At 34.2% G+C, this 18469-nt stretch overlaps 2 protein-coding genes across 2 annotated transcripts; one reads left to right on the top strand and one right to left on the bottom strand.

Moving 5' to 3' along the window:
- Window positions 1-6104: 6104 nt before the first annotated feature.
- On the top strand, window positions 6105-10270 carry LOC7475195 (probable pectinesterase/pectinesterase inhibitor 34). Its single transcript, XM_002321963.4, has 3 exons — window positions 6105-7497; window positions 7839-7975; window positions 9317-10270. Exons 1-3 carry the CDS (start codon window positions 6515-6517, stop codon window positions 10012-10014), a joined length of 1818 nt encoding a protein of 605 aa, XP_002321999.2. The 5' UTR covers window positions 6105-6514; the 3' UTR covers window positions 10015-10270.
- A 1937-nt stretch (window positions 10271-12207) lies between these two features.
- Window positions 12208-15787, bottom strand: LOC7475194 (phosphatidylinositol 4-kinase gamma 3). The gene is made up of 3 exons (XM_002321377.4): window positions 15583-15787; window positions 13395-15053; window positions 12208-12841 (listed from the first exon to the last, which is right to left on the bottom strand). Exons 2-3 carry the CDS (start codon window positions 14769-14771, stop codon window positions 12464-12466), a joined length of 1755 nt encoding a protein of 584 aa, XP_002321413.2. The 5' UTR covers window positions 14772-15053; window positions 15583-15787; the 3' UTR covers window positions 12208-12463.
- Between the last annotated feature and the right edge of the window lie 2682 nt (window positions 15788-18469).

Genomic DNA, 18469 nt, shown 5'->3' with positions numbered 1-18469 from the left:
AGCTAGAGTTTATAGAAATTAGCTTAAAAATGTTTTATTCTTAAAATTAAAATATATACATGATCAAGGTGCTCAAATTCTTGCATGATCTTAATTTGGAAAATGACCCTTTTCTCCTGCAGTTCTGACCTGGTCGATTGAAGCTAAAGTCGATAAATTATTGATCAATTGGCCCCAATCAATTACTGATGTCAAATAGGCCATTTTAAAAGGACTAAATTGCACCTTTAAGAAAATGAATACTTAATTGAACATTTTTGTAAAATTTCGTCCTCCATATGCTGTTGCTGTTAACCACCGTCTCACCATAATGTCTCGTCCCAATCACCTCAACGGTAGTTTGGACAGAGAGGCTCCTTCGTATTGAGACTGCTGGGCAGTTTTTCAAAAAAGTACAATTTAGTCTCGGTTTTTCTAATAAGTTCAATTTGGACCTTTTCTAACAGCATAATTATTGATTGGAGTAAATTAACGGAGATTTTATTGTTTTTACTTTAATTTAGACAAATTTAAAGCACAATAGCCAAGATGACGATTTGCTACAAATATAAAGAACACAAAAATGGTTTTATATACCTTTATCTTTGTAATTGTATTTTGATAAATAAACCTTATCTTTATAATTATATTTTGATTTCGCGTAGATCTTATTGTAAAAAAGTTATTTTTCTATAATAATTATCTATAAAAATAATAAAATATCACTAATTATTTCTTGAACATCTAAAATATTTTATTTTTATATCAGATTAAACTCAAGCTTGAGAAGATAATAAATCTTTTTTTAACCTCCAAACCTACTCCCTAAGTTTGAATAAATTAAGCATTTATCAAATATATATGGTCCTTACAACATTTAAAAAAACTATATATAATATTCCCTTCAATCCCCCGAGAAAGAAAATATATTAAAGTCAATAAATTATAATTTGATTCTCAATTAAAAAATCCAACATTGAATATTGCAGCAGCAAGAAACATTACACATTCAATGTCATTAAATTTACACCTTTCGTCAACTACATGCTGAAATAGTTTCTTGTCTTTAAGAATCGACACCGAATTTTGTCGGTGGATTTCAGGGGACCCACCTTAATTATCTGTTGAAAATTATTTAAGACAATTATATATGTCCACCTCTTGCTCTTGAAAAGTCGCTTCACTGCATAATATATTTAATGACAAAGAAGTGTAACTTAACGAATTCTATGTTAAAAGTGAAAATATTATTGACAAACGGCAACACGTAAGATAATTGTTGCAATCATTTCAATCTCGAGGGATATAACTTAACTGGTCAGATATTGAGTTTGCTTTTTAAAGATTACCAGTTCGAGTTCCACACAAACCTTAGAGCCACTGGAGACTTACATGGTCGTTAACTTCAGGGCCCGTGAGATTAGTCGAGTTGCGCGCAAGTTGACTGAACACTCACGTTAATCTAAGGAAAAAAATTGTTGCTATCATTACGGTTTTTATTGCTAATATTTTTCTATACACGTTTTTTTAAAAAAATATTTCCTCAAATTAACCCTTAATTAGTCTTTTTGCTTGTGTAGATCTCATTTCCTAATGATATTAGAGCTTGTTTAGGAACGTGGTTAGCCATGCATTTTTAAAAATTATGAGTGTTTTTTTAATATTTTTTTTATGTTTTTAGATCGTTCTGATCCATTTTGATGTGTTGATATCAACAATAAATCTTAAACATTATTTAAATGTATTTTCAAGCAAAAAATACTTTAAAAAACAATCACTATCACAATACCAAACACACTCTTAATGTGTGTTTGACATTGTGATAACTTTTACTGTTACAATTTAAAAAGAATAGGATGAAAAAAATATTTTTAGTTACGATTTTAATACGTGTTTGATTAAAACTGTTATTTATGAGATGAATTTTTTCTTACAAAATAAATAAAAGTAAATTATTTTAGCTTTTACAAAACTAAGGATTAATAAAACACTTTTATCATTAGGAAATGAGATCTACACGAGAAAAAATATTAATCAAAATACGCATAAACTGATCCAAACATTCATGATTTTAAAAAAAAAACCCGAAAAACAAGTTGGGAAACATTAGCAAGACTCACCCAACATTGTTCAAAGGTTAAGAAAACACATGATTATTTATTGTTAGAAATCAAATTGATGATAATTTTGACTTAAAAATTCAGTAATAATGTAATACACTAATCTAACTAAAAACTCTTTATGACTTTAATTAGCTATCAACTATATAATTTTTTTTTATGATTCTTTGCCAATTAGTGGGATCATTATAGTTTCTTTCTTACCAAGCGAAAAAGGCTTACGTTTCTACAATTAGTTAACATTAGTTATGTTTCCCGCGCTTCCATTGCTCTGAAATATTAGTTACGTTCTTGTAAGCATTTTTTTTAATAAAAAAAATATGATTATTTATTGGTATAATTTTTTAATTCCAGAAACGAATCAATGCTCTTTGATATGTTTTTGGGCATGCAATAATTGTCCTTAGCTTGTTGCCCTTCATGACAGAAGCTAGCCAAGGGCTAAGGCACACAGAATGCAGCTCCTGGTCCCCTGGCCTGCATGAATAAATTAATACCATATGATTAAATTCCTGAAGCCAGTTTTGTTGCTGGTTTGGTGCTTCCATTTTTTAATTAATTAACGCTCCCAGTATTGAATTATAAACCAAAATAGAAGGCATTAATTTAATGTCACATTATTGAAGCTATTGTGAAAATGATTGTACTATGACTGCAATTAATCTACAGTCATTAAAATATCTTGCAAGTCAATTAAGTGGGAGTACTGAAAAATTGATTGATTGTTTTGACTAATTGCATGCCCATGATTTGATAGTGTTCTGCTCGGTTTTTTTTTAATGTACATTTTATTTTAAAAAGATATTAAATTTATTTAATATATTTTTAGTGTTTTTTTAATAAATTTTATATATCAATATCAAAAAATAAAATCTAAAATAAATTATTTTAATATAATTTTTTAAAAAAATATTTTAAAAAATACATTGTATCATAGTATCAAACATCTAACATGTGATGTCCTACAATTGCTTAAGAGCTACATCATCATCTTAAATAGAATGCAATTACAAATTATATATTATAATGAGATTTGAGCAATTATTTTTATACATGTTTAGCAATATTTATTTAATTATAAAGATAATTATTTGAAATATCATTCTATCATAATTTTCACTAAAAAGATATTTGAGAATATTATGATCTTTTCAAAACAGCTTTTTGTTTAAAAATATATTAAATTAATATTTTTTTAGAGATTTTTTTTATTTATAACATCAACACATCAAAATCATTAAAAAATACTAAAAAAATATTAATTTAATATATTTTCAAGTTAAAAACACTTAAAAACAGAAATAAAAACAAAATTTCTGCCAAATACTCCAAAAGCTGTGCATATATAACATAATGGTAACGATAAAATGCTATTCCATATATATTATTAATGATGTTGAATGCAAATAATCTCATGAGTTGGCAATTCTGCTATAGTTTTTACTCGCAAAAATTCATGAGTTAGTAAGGTTAAAATCCATTTCATGAACATATAGTATTATTGAGTTGCACTGAATGCAGAAGAAAAAAAGGACTTTCAATTTTGGACGAAGATATATAGGTCTAGCTAGGCAGCATGATAGCTGCTGCTCCCAGACAATTTTTTGTCACCGTGTAGCTTTTTCTCAATTCTTCACTTTTGAAGAATTAATACACGAACATTTTGTTTTTATATTTTAAAAAATTAATTTTTTTATTTTTATTTTATTTTAAAATAATATTTTTTAAAAGTTTTCAGCTGATATTAAAAATAATTTTTAAAAATTAAAAAATATTATTTTAATATATTTTTAAATAAAAAATATTTTAAAAATAACTATACTTTCATGTACGCTAGAAATTACATCACTAAATTAATACACAACAAAATAAAAGGGAAATCTGGAATTAAAATATAAAAAAATGAAAATCTTATGATAATTCTAAATCACTGTATTTTTCAAAATTGGAAGCTGTCAGTCAACGTCCAAAAATTCCAGTTGTTACTTGATAGTACAAACAGTACATGTGACAGTGGAAAAAAAGACCCCATAATTGAAAAAAGAAATATATTCGAAAATAATTTATATTTTTTAATTAAAAAAAACCTTATGTTATGATGTACATATGACGTAATACCACGATGAATATTAAAAAAATAAATTGTTCCCACCTTATTGTTAGTTGGAAATATGCCTTTTTCACCTAAACTATAACAATAAGCACCATCTAAAAGATAATATAAGTTCTTAATTATAACTTAAAAAAGAAGATTAGTAGGCTGCTTTACCTTAATTTTATTAACATTAGATTAGATTGTTAATTAATTATATGAAGTGATCATATATTTCGCACTATATGTAACGCTTGCATGTTCGTCACAACACTTCTCTGTTTTTTAGTCTCGCATCCACTGAACTCAGACTGGCCAAAGCTAAAGCATCCATGGAAGTATAGAAAAACATTTATGGTCCCTCTAATTTACTTGCTTTGTCATAAAACCTCTATATTTTAAATAACATCAAACCAACCCCTTCATTTCTAATTAAAGGTGTCCGAGGGCTAGCATAAAACCTTCCCGGCAACTTAAGTCTTGAGCCGAGATGATTTTTTAAAATAGTATCGAAGTGAAGAAGTCGGGCTTGCGATAACAAGTGATTTTGTGCAGTTACGTGTGGGTCTGCCACAACTAGATGACGATATGTCCCAGACAGATTACATGAATGACTTAACATGTGCATTTATAGATCGGTAAGACATGTCTAGGTCCATGAGGAGATCTGGTCGCCACTATACCAAAATGACAGCCCGAAAGGATTATAATTTTTTATTTAATCATTGGATCACGCTAAAATTTTTACAAGAGTTTCTGGAGGTTATTTTTCTATAGTAGCCACAACATCGCTACACAGACTTTTGGATCTTTAGATATCAAAAATCCACCCAAGCCCTTGATTTTTGTAATTTTTCTTGTTATTTTTGAATTTGTTTTTCGGACTTTATATTTTTTTCCTTTGTAATTTTGGGTTTTTGTTTTCTAGTTGAAGTATGATTTTTGTTCTATTTAAAGTTTTATTTTATTTAAGGTTTTGTAAACCTCCGACGAAGGTATACTTCAGTATTATTATTTATAAAGAGAATAACTTGTGAATTTGGGACTTGTATTTGTAGCTTCTTTCTCTCATCAAATTCTGTGTTCTTTGTTTGTTGTTGTTTTTAGTTTCTGTCTGCATCACAAAGCTTCTTTGATCAAGTGATCATGAATTTGAATCATATCATACCTTTTTTATAATTGAATTAACAATTTGAAACAATATAGATGTGGACTTACATAAATTTTAAATTGAAATAACTTGCATCTTAAAACATTAATATAAAACAATTCTCGAGATGTTGGTCTGAATCTCTTCATTTGATTATGTTATCATCTATGGAATCGGTCCAAGTGCTCAATTTGTATTGAATTTTGGACGAAACAAAGAGAGTGGTCTAACTTAATTTAAAGCAGAGGTTTGATCCAACCAAATCTAACAACTAGAGGGACTACAAATGATTTTTCATTTTGACATTAAAGAAGGTGAGCGTCATGGGATTGGACTCAAGAGAAGCATAATTCAAACTTTACCGTTAAATATTGCAAAATTCCCCAGAAGACACATAATCACTCAAATTGTCCTGTTCACTACATGGATTCCACGCATGTAAGAAAGCTCAATGTACGTGTCTTTTGTTCCTTGTAATACATTACAGATTCTTAAAAAAACAGGAAAAATAGTATAAAATTGTAGAGAAGGGATCTCTCAATCTTAAAGGTTAAGGATCTAATCTCCTCTCTAATGGCATCAACGATCCAAACCCACCTTGGATCGCCCCTTCTCTCCTCCCATCTCCCTAATCCTCATGAATAAACAAAATGAAAAGATTAGCAAGCAAACAAAATAGAAAAAAATGGAAACAACAAGCAAAAAAAGTAGCCTTGCATGACATACAAAAAAGCACAAACACACTCTCTAGAACACAAACAATGGGCATGAAGTGAGAAGTGGGAAGTAGAAGCCAGCTAATTCCTTAGACATAGACTCCACACCAACCTCTCTCTCTCCCTCCCTCGCATCCCCACCTCCTCACTACTATATTTATGTACGCACGGAACCCATCTTCCTATGCAAAAAACACACACATTCCTCCATATTTGACACCTCCATTTTTCCTTGTAAGCAAATCCCACTTCTCTTCTTCTTAAGAAAACCCCGCGTTTCTCTGTATAATAGATACATGTAATCTTGTGTTTGTGCGTAGATTAGACCTCGAATTTTTAGTTCTTGCAAAAGGGTCCTTGGTGTATCTTTGTTCATTAAAAGACTCTCACATTCTCTCTCGTGTTTCTAGCTAGGCGCTCTCGCTTTGCCTTGCTATATAGATTTTAGGAAGCTAAAATGGATTATGGGAGGCTCGGGCCAACAGAATCCGATCCGGGAGAAGGATCCGGTACTTCATTTAACATCAACGAGCCACAACTTGCCACGCCACGGGTTTCCCCAACGAGAAAAAAGAGAATCATCTTCCTTGCCATCTTCTCCATCGCATTGATAGCTGCTTCGGCCGTCTCGGCCGTGCTCCTCCTCGGGATTCGGACCAAGGCATCGGGTCAGCCCGACCCGAGCAGTCTTACTCACCGGAAACCGACCCAGGCCATCTCCAAGACCTGCAGCAAAACTCGCTTCCCTAATCTCTGTGTCAGCTCGCTCCTCGACTTCCCCGGCTCAGTCAGTGCGTCCGAGTCAGACTTGGTTCACATTTCCTTCAACATGACTCTGCAACACTTCAGCAAAGCTCTGTACCTATCCTCGGCAATCTCCTATGTCAATATGGAGACACGTGTACGGTCAGCATTTGATGACTGCCTCGAGCTACTGGATGACTCCATAGACGCTCTCTCTCGCTCTCTTTCCACCGTCGCACCATCCCACGGCGGGGGAACTGGTGGCGGATCGCCGGCTGATGTAGTCACGTGGCTGAGCGCGGCGTTGACGAACCAGGACACATGCTCGGAGGGATTCGATGGAGTTAACGGAGCTGTTAAGAATCAGATGACGGGGAGGTTGAAGGATTTGACGGAGCTGGTCAGTAATTGTTTGGCAATATTCTCATCGGCAAATGGAGACGACTTCTCAGGAGTGCCGGTACAGAATAAGAGGAGATTACTGACGGAGAATGAAGACATATCGTATGAGGAGAATTTCCCGAGATGGTTAGGGAGGAGAGACAGGAAATTACTGGATGTGCCAGTACCGGCGATACATGCCGATATTATCGTGTCGGGAGATGGGAATGGAACGTGCAAGACAATATCCGAGGCGATAAAAAAGGCGCCTGAGTATAGTACTCGGCGTACTGTAATTTACGTGAGGGCAGGAAGGTAAAGTTCGGTAAAAAATTAACCACTTTTTGAAAGTTCCTGGGCTTTTGGTTCGTATTCTTATTTTTTACCGTTGCTTTTTTATGAGTGAAGGACATAAATACCCCTACAATTTTGGAGGAACTGACTTTTTGTTTTTTTTTTAAAAACAAATCCGCAATCATGCATGAAGCTATGATTATGTGAAAAAATACCATTGATGAGTGTTTGCCCTTTTCATGATTTTTCTTTTCAGAGAAATGAGTTCATCATGCATTGTTTCATAATGTTTGAGAAATGATCTGACAATTGAAACCTTAATCTACTGAGTAAGATGTGAAAAGTTTTTTTTTTCTTCTCAGGTACGAAGAGAATAACTTGAAAGTTGGGAGGAAGAAATGGAATTTAATGTTCATCGGAGATGGGAAGGGAAAGACTATAATCTCAGGAGGCAAGAGTGTTTTTAACAACCTTACCACATTCCATACAGCATCCTTTGGTAAATCCTCTTTTCTAATTACCTTCTCTTTTAATCTGGTATTGTTTTAAATTAGCCCCTGCGGTGCAAACCGCGTTCACGTGAAATAGTTTGCACCAAGTATTATGTTGAAACGCGTTTTTTCATGTGAAACACAGTTTGGACACGCAAGCTTTTTGTGTTTACTTAGGGCTTGCATTTACCTCTTGGCTTTTAGCTGAAAAGAATGGCTGTGGGTCATAAACTAGTTGTCCAAGTGGCACGTGAAAGCCCTCTGTTTTTTTTTATACTCTTGACAATGCTTGCAGATCAGAGTCCTTTTTATTCCATTTTTTATCAGATGATAAAGTGGCCTTTTTTAAGCTTTTGTGACATCAACACCAGTAGTAAGTTCTTTTGCCGAGGAAAAAAAAGATAGGATAAAAGTTCATCCATCTTTTGTATTTGTTAATTCTAGTTTCTTTGACTGCTAGAGCATCCGATGTGATCTTTCTACCCAGAATATTTACCTTGGAGAAATAAGTTTTGATCTTCTACTATTAGGTTCACCTTTTGCAATTGCCTCGGCTATACACATCCCTTGCAACTAGCTTATGTTCCGACTTTTAACCTATTTCAAGATTCAGGTCAAATCGGTTTGATTAGGACAATCAAAGTTTTTTTTTAAATCAAACCGGGTCTTATTTGGTCTTGACTAGTGAACTCCCACTTGACTTGAAATCCAGTGTAAAATAAATTTTCAAACAACAGATTAACCTGATTAACCTGTTGGATCGGACCGAGTTTAATAATTCTGTATAGCACTTGCTTTCAGTGGGTCCATTAGCATGTGTGGACCATTGATTTTATACTATAGATGAAATTAGTGGAATTTACATGGATTAACAGAAGTACAGATGAATGGACAATGAAGCTTTAATTTGATTGGAAGTTTTACCTGTGATGAGCTAGAGCCTTTTCACTTCGATAGTTGATTTTTAGCAGCCGAATAGTTCAATATTTTTTTTAAAAAAGAAAAAAAAATCAGAACTAGACGGTTCATTCCAGCTGCAAAATCATGGACACGACTCTCTGTTTATTTTAAATATTAATAGCTCCTCATGCATAATATTGACCAAATTCAACTGATGGATACAATTTAAAGGCAAGAGTAGTGTCATATTATTGGTGGTGGGTCATCAGCATCACATGATTAATAGGTATGCTCTTGGAAGTGGCATTGAATGTATCAATCTTTGATCATTAGATAATGAAAGCAACGAGTAATCACACAGTGGTTTCGCCATTTTCTTCTCTACACATCTTTCTTAAGATATGCTGGCTTGTTTATCTTATTATTCCTTGTCTGTTTCAACTCTACAGCTGCAACAGGAGCTGGTTTTATTGCTCGAGACATGACATTTGAGAACTGGGCGGGTCCAGCCAAGCACCAAGCAGTGGCTCTTCGAGTCGGTGCAGACCATGCTGTGGTCTACAGGTGCAACATCATTGGCTACCAAGACACCCTTTATGTGCATTCAAATCGCCAATTCTTCAGGGAATGTGACATCTATGGAACTGTAGATTTCATATTTGGCAATGCTGCAGTTGTGTTTCAGAACTGTAGCATATACGCCAGGAAACCAATGGCCTTCCAAAAAAACACCATCACTGCCCAAAATCGCAAGGACCCTAATCAAAATACAGGCATATCAATCCACGCTTGCAGGATCCTTGCCACTTCAGACCTCACACCGTTGAAAGGCAGCTTCCCGACATTTCTCGGCCGTCCATGGAAGCTCTACTCTAGAACTGTGTACATGTTATCATACATAGGCGATCATGTTCATCCAAGAGGGTGGCTAGAATGGAACACAACATTTGCACTCGACACATTATACTATGGTGAATACATGAATTACGGACCCGGTGGGGCGGTCGGGCAAAGGGTTAAATGGCCTGGGTACCGGGTCGTTACATCGACCATCGAGGCAAGTAAATTCACCGTGGCACAGTTCATTTATGGATCATCTTGGTTGCCTTCTACCGGGGTGTCATTTTTAGCTGGTCTCTCACTTTAAATGACATTTCTGTATCATATATGCAAGTGTTTTTGAATTGCCATAAAATGGGTATAGGCTTTTCTACTCTAATTAATTGCAATTGTACGCCTGCAAGTGTTAGTTTCTCTGTTCGATTTTTTCTTCTTTTTTTCTCGTAGTGTAATAACCATTTCAACAGCCTATAATGTTCCTTCCTTTACAGTTGTAACTCGTTATTATAAGTGCTATATAGAAAGTCAATGATTAAATTGCTCTCTCTCTTCTAGCTTTTCAAGATCATGGAGTTTTCTACAGGCCTTTATTTTCTCTCTTCTAGGTAAATCTTTTGCTTTTTTCTAAATCTGACAACTTGTTCATAATTGTAAACTCGTGTTTCCAAGTAAGAACCCTAAGTTTTAACCATGGCGGGGGCAGGGCATAATTTCTGAAGGCATGAATGGAAATACGTGGACAAGATAATGAATGATTTATTATTTGACCCTTCGACAATGGTTTCTTGTGCGTGGTGGGTTGGTGGCAGTGCCTTTACTCTTTTTACCACTTGGGAGGACGTGAGGCTAGGATCTATATATTGAATCTACTGGTGGCGCCGTGGCGGTGACAAATATGAATGCGCAAACCTACTCACATTATTGTTGCCTTCTGGTCATCAAGACTAAGCCCGAGTACGACGAGGCACAAAGGTTCCAACCCAAAACCTGCCCTACCACCGACACCGCTGGGGTCTGGGTGGTGGACTGGTGCATGATCATCATCCTGGTGGGTTCAAAAATCAGGGGACTCATTAACACTGTCCTTGACAAGTTGAGCTTGCGAGATGGCCCATTTCCTTTGTTTTTTTATTTCTTTTGTTTGCCTTTCCTGTCTTGGCTCTTAAGAGAGATACCATCCTGTTGTTCTTGCTTTTCTTCGTGACACTATTTGGATTTTGTGACCCGACTAACGCACTAAATAGGAGAAAACTCTACAGGCATAGAACAACTATGAAACTGTTCTGATATACTCACAGCTTGAGGGATTCTTAAACCCTCAGATTGTACAAACAACATGCAAATTAAATCAAAGTATTATCTACTTTTCCTTTGAACCGGTTCGATCCAATGGGTTATTCGAACCGGTTCGGACTCGGTCCAATAGGTTGACTCGGTTATATGTGATGTTTATGCAAGTCTAGCCAAACTCGAGTGAAATTCCACCCGGACAACTTCAAGAAAGAAATTAAAAAAAATAGAAATGTTGTTTTTTTAAAAAATATTATTAATTCAAGTTGGACCCCGTAATTAAACCAAATAAAATCTCAACCCAAATTTGACAACTATGACCATGAACTAACACAACTACTCTTATATTGGTGTTTAGCGTGCACAAGTTAGAAAAATAAAACTATATCAAGTTCAATTCCATGATTAGATTTATGCATACCTCTTATAGACTAGTTTAGTCCCATCTCATCTTTAAGTGTGTTTAAAAACATTGTTTGTTAAAAATTTAACTCTTTTATCACTAATTCAATTAAACTCACACGATTAAACAAGTTAATCCACGCATGACTGGAGAAAAAATAAAACAAAAATCACTTTAACTTATAAAAAAAAAACTAAAATGACATCACATTTTGATTTATTCAAATTATTACTTACCCAACCCATGACCTACTCCTTGTACCATATCAAGTCATTCAATAACTTTTTAAGTCTTCAGACTTTCCCCTTTCATTAGTTCTTGCAATGACCCGCCGTGTTATCTTGTTTCACATGCAAAAGAACAGAAGACCTTCCAAGTCTTTGAACTCTCTCACCTTTTCTCTCTCTTTTTTTGTTCAATCCTTGAAACCTAACTCATCTCTGGATTTTGCTCCTATATGTACTCGATCGAAGTGAGATTTTCCTATACCGCCTTCATATCTACCTTCTGAAAAGGGTAGACAACGATGAAAATAATGTTATGTTAAAACTGGACAGATAGCATTCATGTCAAGAGTGCTGAGTAGGTTTTTGGCTTTGTGTTGTTTTGACTTGAGTCAACAAACCTGCACGCTGTGCCAGGCCAGCTGTGATTGGATGGTCTTATCCTGTCAAGTTGCCCATTATCCTTGAACAATCTACCCATTCTTGTGCTACCCACCCATTTACTGAAAGAGTCCGTGCCTGAAGTGATAATAACCCAATACGACACATTTTAGAGGTGAAATGAAATTATAAAAAAAACACATTTTAAAGGTGAATTGTTGTTGGGAGCTATTTTCAATCAATGGAGGGGGTAAAGGACAAGCACAAGAGAAGAGGGTTGCTGCACAAGATCAGGTGCATGAACAACATGATGGGGCCCGCAAGTTCCGGCAACCAGTCGCGGTTTGCGCAGAACCAAAGACCAGTAAAATATGGATAAAGTCCCATCATTCATACTCCATGCATGGGCATGATAGCTAATGCACATAAGTAACATATCTACAAGTTATGCTCTGGACTCACGAGGACAGCTTATCAAGATGACGATCCATGATTAGTGATACAGCTTCAAGGAAGGTAGCCTCACCGCTTCCTGGGAGAACAGCATCCTGAGCTTCTTGCACAATCTGCTCAATCACAGATTCCTTCCTCAGTGTTTCCCTGCACATGATGCTTCCAATGGCAAAGGGAGTAAGACCTCTCTCTGCTCCTTTCTTCAGGAGCATTGTGGAGATACAGAGGGTGCGAGCACACTCAGGTGGCATGTCCCACCCGTGAAACCTGAGAAGTGCAATATCCTGCTCAGCATCCAGAGCTTTGATGTACTCAACAGTGTCATGAGAGTACGGTTGTTGAGCTTGAGGCCAGTAAAGCCAGTCAAATGTGCAATCCTCAAACTGCAGTGAAATGAAGCAAATTTGAGAAGTAATAAAAATGAACTTGAAAGCACTAACAATTAAGTTGAGATATTAGAGTGCGGAAAGCATGCCAGGCAGTACATCTGACAAACTAAGCAGTTTATCTTTCTTAAAAAGAAAATCTGATCAATAAACTTTTGGCCAAGCGATGCCCAAATTTGAAAAGCAAGTCATAGAGGAACAATAGTGATGAATTAATGTAGTTTGCAACTAGTTCATTCCTCAACAGTCAGAAGCCCTAAAGAAGACAAGAGTTACAAGATAAAAAATGGTAGATGCGCAAGTAAATTGTTAAATGGAAACTGCAGGAATTTACATGAGAAGACAATTTATGAGAAAAAAAACATGAAAAGTATCACAAGCATATGTTCCCTAAAAATCAACGAGTGCTGAAGGCTGTTAAAAATGCACAGTGCACACAAGAAATCAAGAGAAGCAGAATTAACACCAACGCACATCAACAATAACATAAAGTGGCAAAACAGAATGAAACAGTTAAAAACAAGAAGACAGGCAGAAAGGTAAAACTTACATTTGTAGGAAAGCAGTAGCCATGATCAATTGGAATAAGCACAATCTGGCCATGTTCACTATCTTTACTGACCAATATGTTCCCAGCATGCCTATCTGCATTAGCCAATCTAATGTCCAACACAGAGATTTTGTGCACCTCAGCAACAGGGAAAGAACTAGGGCCCCTATCTTCACAACTTCCATTATTCTCCATGAACATCTGCAATGAACCAATTTTGATATTCTTGGAATCAAATTCATAACCATCGGGATGATTGAATCCTCTGTGGAGGCACTTGACCATTGCTGTGGGTGGAACCCCAGCAAAGCCTCTCTCCTCACCAGAAAATGTGCGTGGTCCACTCTTTGGATGATCCAAGATGTAAGCTGCAACTTCCCGCAGTGCACCTTCTCCTACTCTTGTGCCTTTCTTCAATCCCTCACCATCAATTGACAAGGGTAGCCCCTGAGGATTATTTACAGCCATTGGCTCCTCATCAATTGGTTTAAAGATAGAAACATATTTCTGACCAGATGAATCTTGCATGAAATAAGCTCCCCCAGATCCCTCAGAAGATCGAATTGGTTCATTGCCCCTATCCAGCCCATTGAAAGTAGACTTGAATAGCTCTCTGATAACTAATGGCAGTTGGATTTTGGAATTGACAATTAGAGGTTCCAGAAGGAATTCTCGTAATAGTGGTTTCCTCTCTATAACCCTATATCCCATAGATAAAGCACCCTGTTGGTGCTCTCCTACAGAGTCAGCTTTCTTCTCATTCAAATCCAATGCCTCAATAGACAATTCAAAATCTTTCTCAACAGGTTTTCCCCTTAATTTGGCTGATTTGCGGATAAGCAGGTGAATCACAGCATCATTACCTTTGCAAATATCAGTAATGAGCCTCTGGTCTTCAAGCTCCTCACCATCACATACCAGTTCTTGATCAACAAGAGCTAAACCTTTCCCTCTCTTAGCTATCTGCTTCTTAACATAGCCCACACTTCTACCCCTATCAACACGAAACTTGTACACTTTCCCACAAACAGTCCCAACTGTTATAGCTTGGAGATTCGAAAGCCTGACCACCAAATGCAGTACTTTTCCATCTGCAACACCATAATCTCTCACTTGAGAATTGCCCCGTGCTAGTTCCCTCCCCTCAAAAACCAATTTTTGCTTCTTCACAAAAAAACCTTGGGAAGCTTGAATCCTCAGCTTCACCGAAGCAATCGAATCTGACTCCATAACTTGCAATGGAATGATTGATCTCCCAACAACAAGAAAAATTCCAATAGAGTCACTAGAGCGCAGACCACACAGCCAAGGGAAATTGCGATGAGAATCTAAAGACTCATCATGCACAGGACTAAGAGCTACACTAGCCATCGACATTGTTAATCTTATCAATCTAAATCCTGGCTTCTTACACTAATATAAAGCACCAAAATCCTAAATTCTATAAGAAACCCCAAATTCATTCAAAACGTCCAAACCAAGTGCAAATCCAAGAACCAAAACCCCCCATGTTTCCACTAAAATCTGGGCAGACACGCATCAAAACCCAAAGAAACACTCCAAAAGTATTCACGCAAAAGGTTTTGATAGGGTGGACCTATCACAGGATTCTTTTTCCTATGAAAGATCAAAACTTTCACCAATCGCTCCAATGTATCTCTGCAAGAAACAACAATATCTCCAATCAGAAACTAAAAAATCTTATATCCTCATCAAATCCTAAAAACCCTAACTACTTAGCTCCATTCAAATAGCAATATCAAATCCTATATATATAAAATGAATCTTTAGTTTCTCAATTTCCTAATTTTTGAATCATGAATCAAAGAATAACCTTAGCAATCAAAATAAAATATTAAACAAAAGAACAAAAAAAAAATCTTTCTTTTCTCAATTTCCTAATAACCTAAACAGTCAAATGTGGATGAATTAGTTAAATTTCTCAAATCTTGATATTCGAGTTTCTTTAATTTCTTTCACTTGCATTTTCTCAGTAACCAAACAGATAATTCAAAACACGATCATAACATAACAAGATCAGTTCAGAACTCATTTTCCATTCCTAATTCGTTCATTTTCTTCACACTTTCTCAGTAACCAAAAAAAACCTAATAAACCTACAAAAATCGAATCGAAATTCATAAAAAAAAAATCCAAAAATCAAATAAGAAATTCAAAAAATTATTACCTGAAGAAGCTGAAATCGAAGGTGAAATGACGAGGATCAGAGGAAGGAGAAAAGGAGAAATTTAATTTTTTTGAATTTTTTTCGCGTCATTTTCTCGTCTCTTGATTTTGAAAATTAAATCCTCCTTTTTTCCTTTCAATTAATTTGCTCTCTGTGCTTTCGTTCTTCAGAAACTTTCTAGAGAGAGAGGTGAACAATGTTTGGAGCTGTGTAAGTTATTTATATTGAAGACGTTGGCTTGTGACGAAAGTTTAAGGGAGTTAACGGAGTTAACGTTTTAAATTAAATGTAATTAATTTGTACTTTATTTTTTAAATTTGATTAGCTGGAATTTGCCTCCTAGAATTCATGATGGTTTTAATTTTGGATTATGGTCGGTAAAAAGGATTTGATTGAAGAGATTAATTCCAACTAAAAAAAATAAGTTAGGAGTGGTGATAATAAGAAAATGAATCGGCCAATAAAATACTTTTGATTGTTTTTTTTTCTGTGTTTATAGGTTATTTTACTTTTTATTATCTGCAAAATATATGAAATAAGTTATTTTATTAAAGAATTTACTTGAAATATATCTCATCCGTGAAATGAATTTATAAATAAATTAATTTAGGATTTGTTTTTGCTATCATAAGAAACTTATTATATAAATAAATAAATTTTAAATTTATAAAAATCTTAGTTAGTTAACTTAGTTTGCATATTAGTCAATTAATAGTGAGATTAAGGATTGATTAAATTCTTACAAGACAAACACTTAATCGTTTAGTCTCTTCTAAAATAAAAAAAATTAAATAAGATTTCAAATCTTTTTCTTTGTTGTCTATTTGTTTTTGCGTTTCAAAAGTGTTTTTTAAAAAAATTAAATTTTATTTATTTTTTTTCTTGGCTTCAAATTAATTTTTTTTTAATGTTTTTAGATCATTTTGATGTGCTGATGTTAAAAATAATTTTTAAAAAATAAAAAAATATTTTAATACGTTTCTGAGTGAAAAGCACTTTAAAAATCAATCACAACTACACTTCCAAATACACTCAAAGAAAATTTTAAAAATTATTATTTAAAATTAATTTTTTATTTTTTCACATCATTTTAATATACTGATATCATACTTCAATAAACCATCTTAGTTTGGAACATGTTTTACTTCAAACCTGTTTTTTAATTAAAACAATATTATTTAAAAGAAAACTCTAAAATGTATTATTTTATTTTTCTTTAAATAATTTTAACTCAAGCTTTGAATTGGATATTATAATTATACTAAACCCATCTCCATTATTTATTTTTTTTCATATAAGAAATTTACAGGTAATTCAAAGCTAGTGGACTTCAAAACCAAACCATTGAGTAGAGCATTTAATTACTCGTCCCTGCATGGTTCAAGAGAACAATTTTGAATTTTCTACTCAATAACGAAGGCTATTATGGTAATTAACTAGGCAAACGTTGGAGCCTGGCTGATATTGAAGGTAAGGACCCACACCGTTAAACTTGACGGCAAATGGCGTCTCTTTGAATCCAACTTGGTGTCCAAGATTTTTTTAGCGGATTGACACAAACAGTCATATCTAGTGTATAAAGTATACGGCTTACACGTCGATTACCCAATGAAAACTTGCCACCTCAGAGTTATGACTGTATTAGCTATCTTCGGAGAAGTCATTTGTTTTGGTCAACGGACTTTTTGTTATCGTAATATCATAATTACATTACCAAGAATGATAAAGGGCGGTGCTATTTAGGATAAAACTTGTTGCCTTTTATATTTCATACCAAAAATATTTTGAAAAATAAAAATCATTATAATATTAAACAGGCATTAAATCTCTCGAGTTTAGATATTTTTTTTCATAATTAAAGAACATATCAATCATGAAAATTTTAAAAAATATCTTGAGTTTAAATTATTTTTTTCATAATTAAGCGGAAAAAAATATGGAATCAAATTATATATATTTAAGATGTGGTTGATACACTTCTTCTCTTGTAATGTATATTATATAGTTTGTGAAATTATATAATTGATAAAACTTTGGTGTCAAAACATTTGGGATGCACTAATTATAACTGCTAAGAAATTAATGGGGCATTAGAGATTAAACGGTTTGCTCTAAGGTGGGGAATTTTAGATTACTTAGTAACTATTAATGATTACTTTACAAGAAAAGGGAAGATGGTGAATTAACTAGCATGTTAAGCAATTAACATAAGAGGCAAGCTTTTACTCTTCTTTTTTTTCAATATAAACATCTATAATAATAATAATAATAATAATAATATGGTTTTGTTTGGTTTATAAATTAAACACAAGGATAAACTTCTTATCAACCTTCTGCCTAGACGAGAATTAAATTCCATGCCATCTAATATATATCACTAGTGGCGGAGGGAGGGGGGGTTGGCAGGGGCCCCGACCCCTGCAAGGAAATGCCCCTCCCTTGTAAATATTTAATAAAAGTAACTAAAATTTTTTCTTGGCCCCTTCTAATTTTTTTTTCTTGCTCCGCCCCTGTATATCACCCTTTAAAGACACTTGATCGCTAAAAGAACATTGCGTACTCATAAGTAAATATTTTTTGTTATAGATTTTTTATAAATAGAAAAAATCTTAAAAACAAAATAGGTTTGACAAACATTTCAGATCCAAAAAGTAGCGTAGGTTTGAAAAACATGTCAGATTCAAATGATTTAGGCATGACAGTTAGCCAAGTTTAGGATAAAATATATCTTGAAAACTTGTCAAACCTAAAGAACCTAGCTAGACATAGCAATCAGTCAAACATGATTGACCCAAAGCATTTGAATTTAACCATTACTAAATTTTAATGCTATATACTTGATCAAATTAAAAATATTGAAGACATGATAAACCGCCGTGCCTCTCAA

The sequence above is a fragment of the Populus trichocarpa genome, chromosome 15 (genome assembly GCF_000002775.5).
Source record: "Populus trichocarpa isolate Nisqually-1 chromosome 15, P.trichocarpa_v4.1, whole genome shotgun sequence".
Lineage (NCBI taxonomy): Eukaryota > Viridiplantae > Streptophyta > Magnoliopsida > Malpighiales > Salicaceae > Populus > Populus trichocarpa.
The sequence above is the reverse complement of the archived record's forward strand: the minus strand, read 5'-3'. Positions and strand labels throughout refer to the sequence as shown.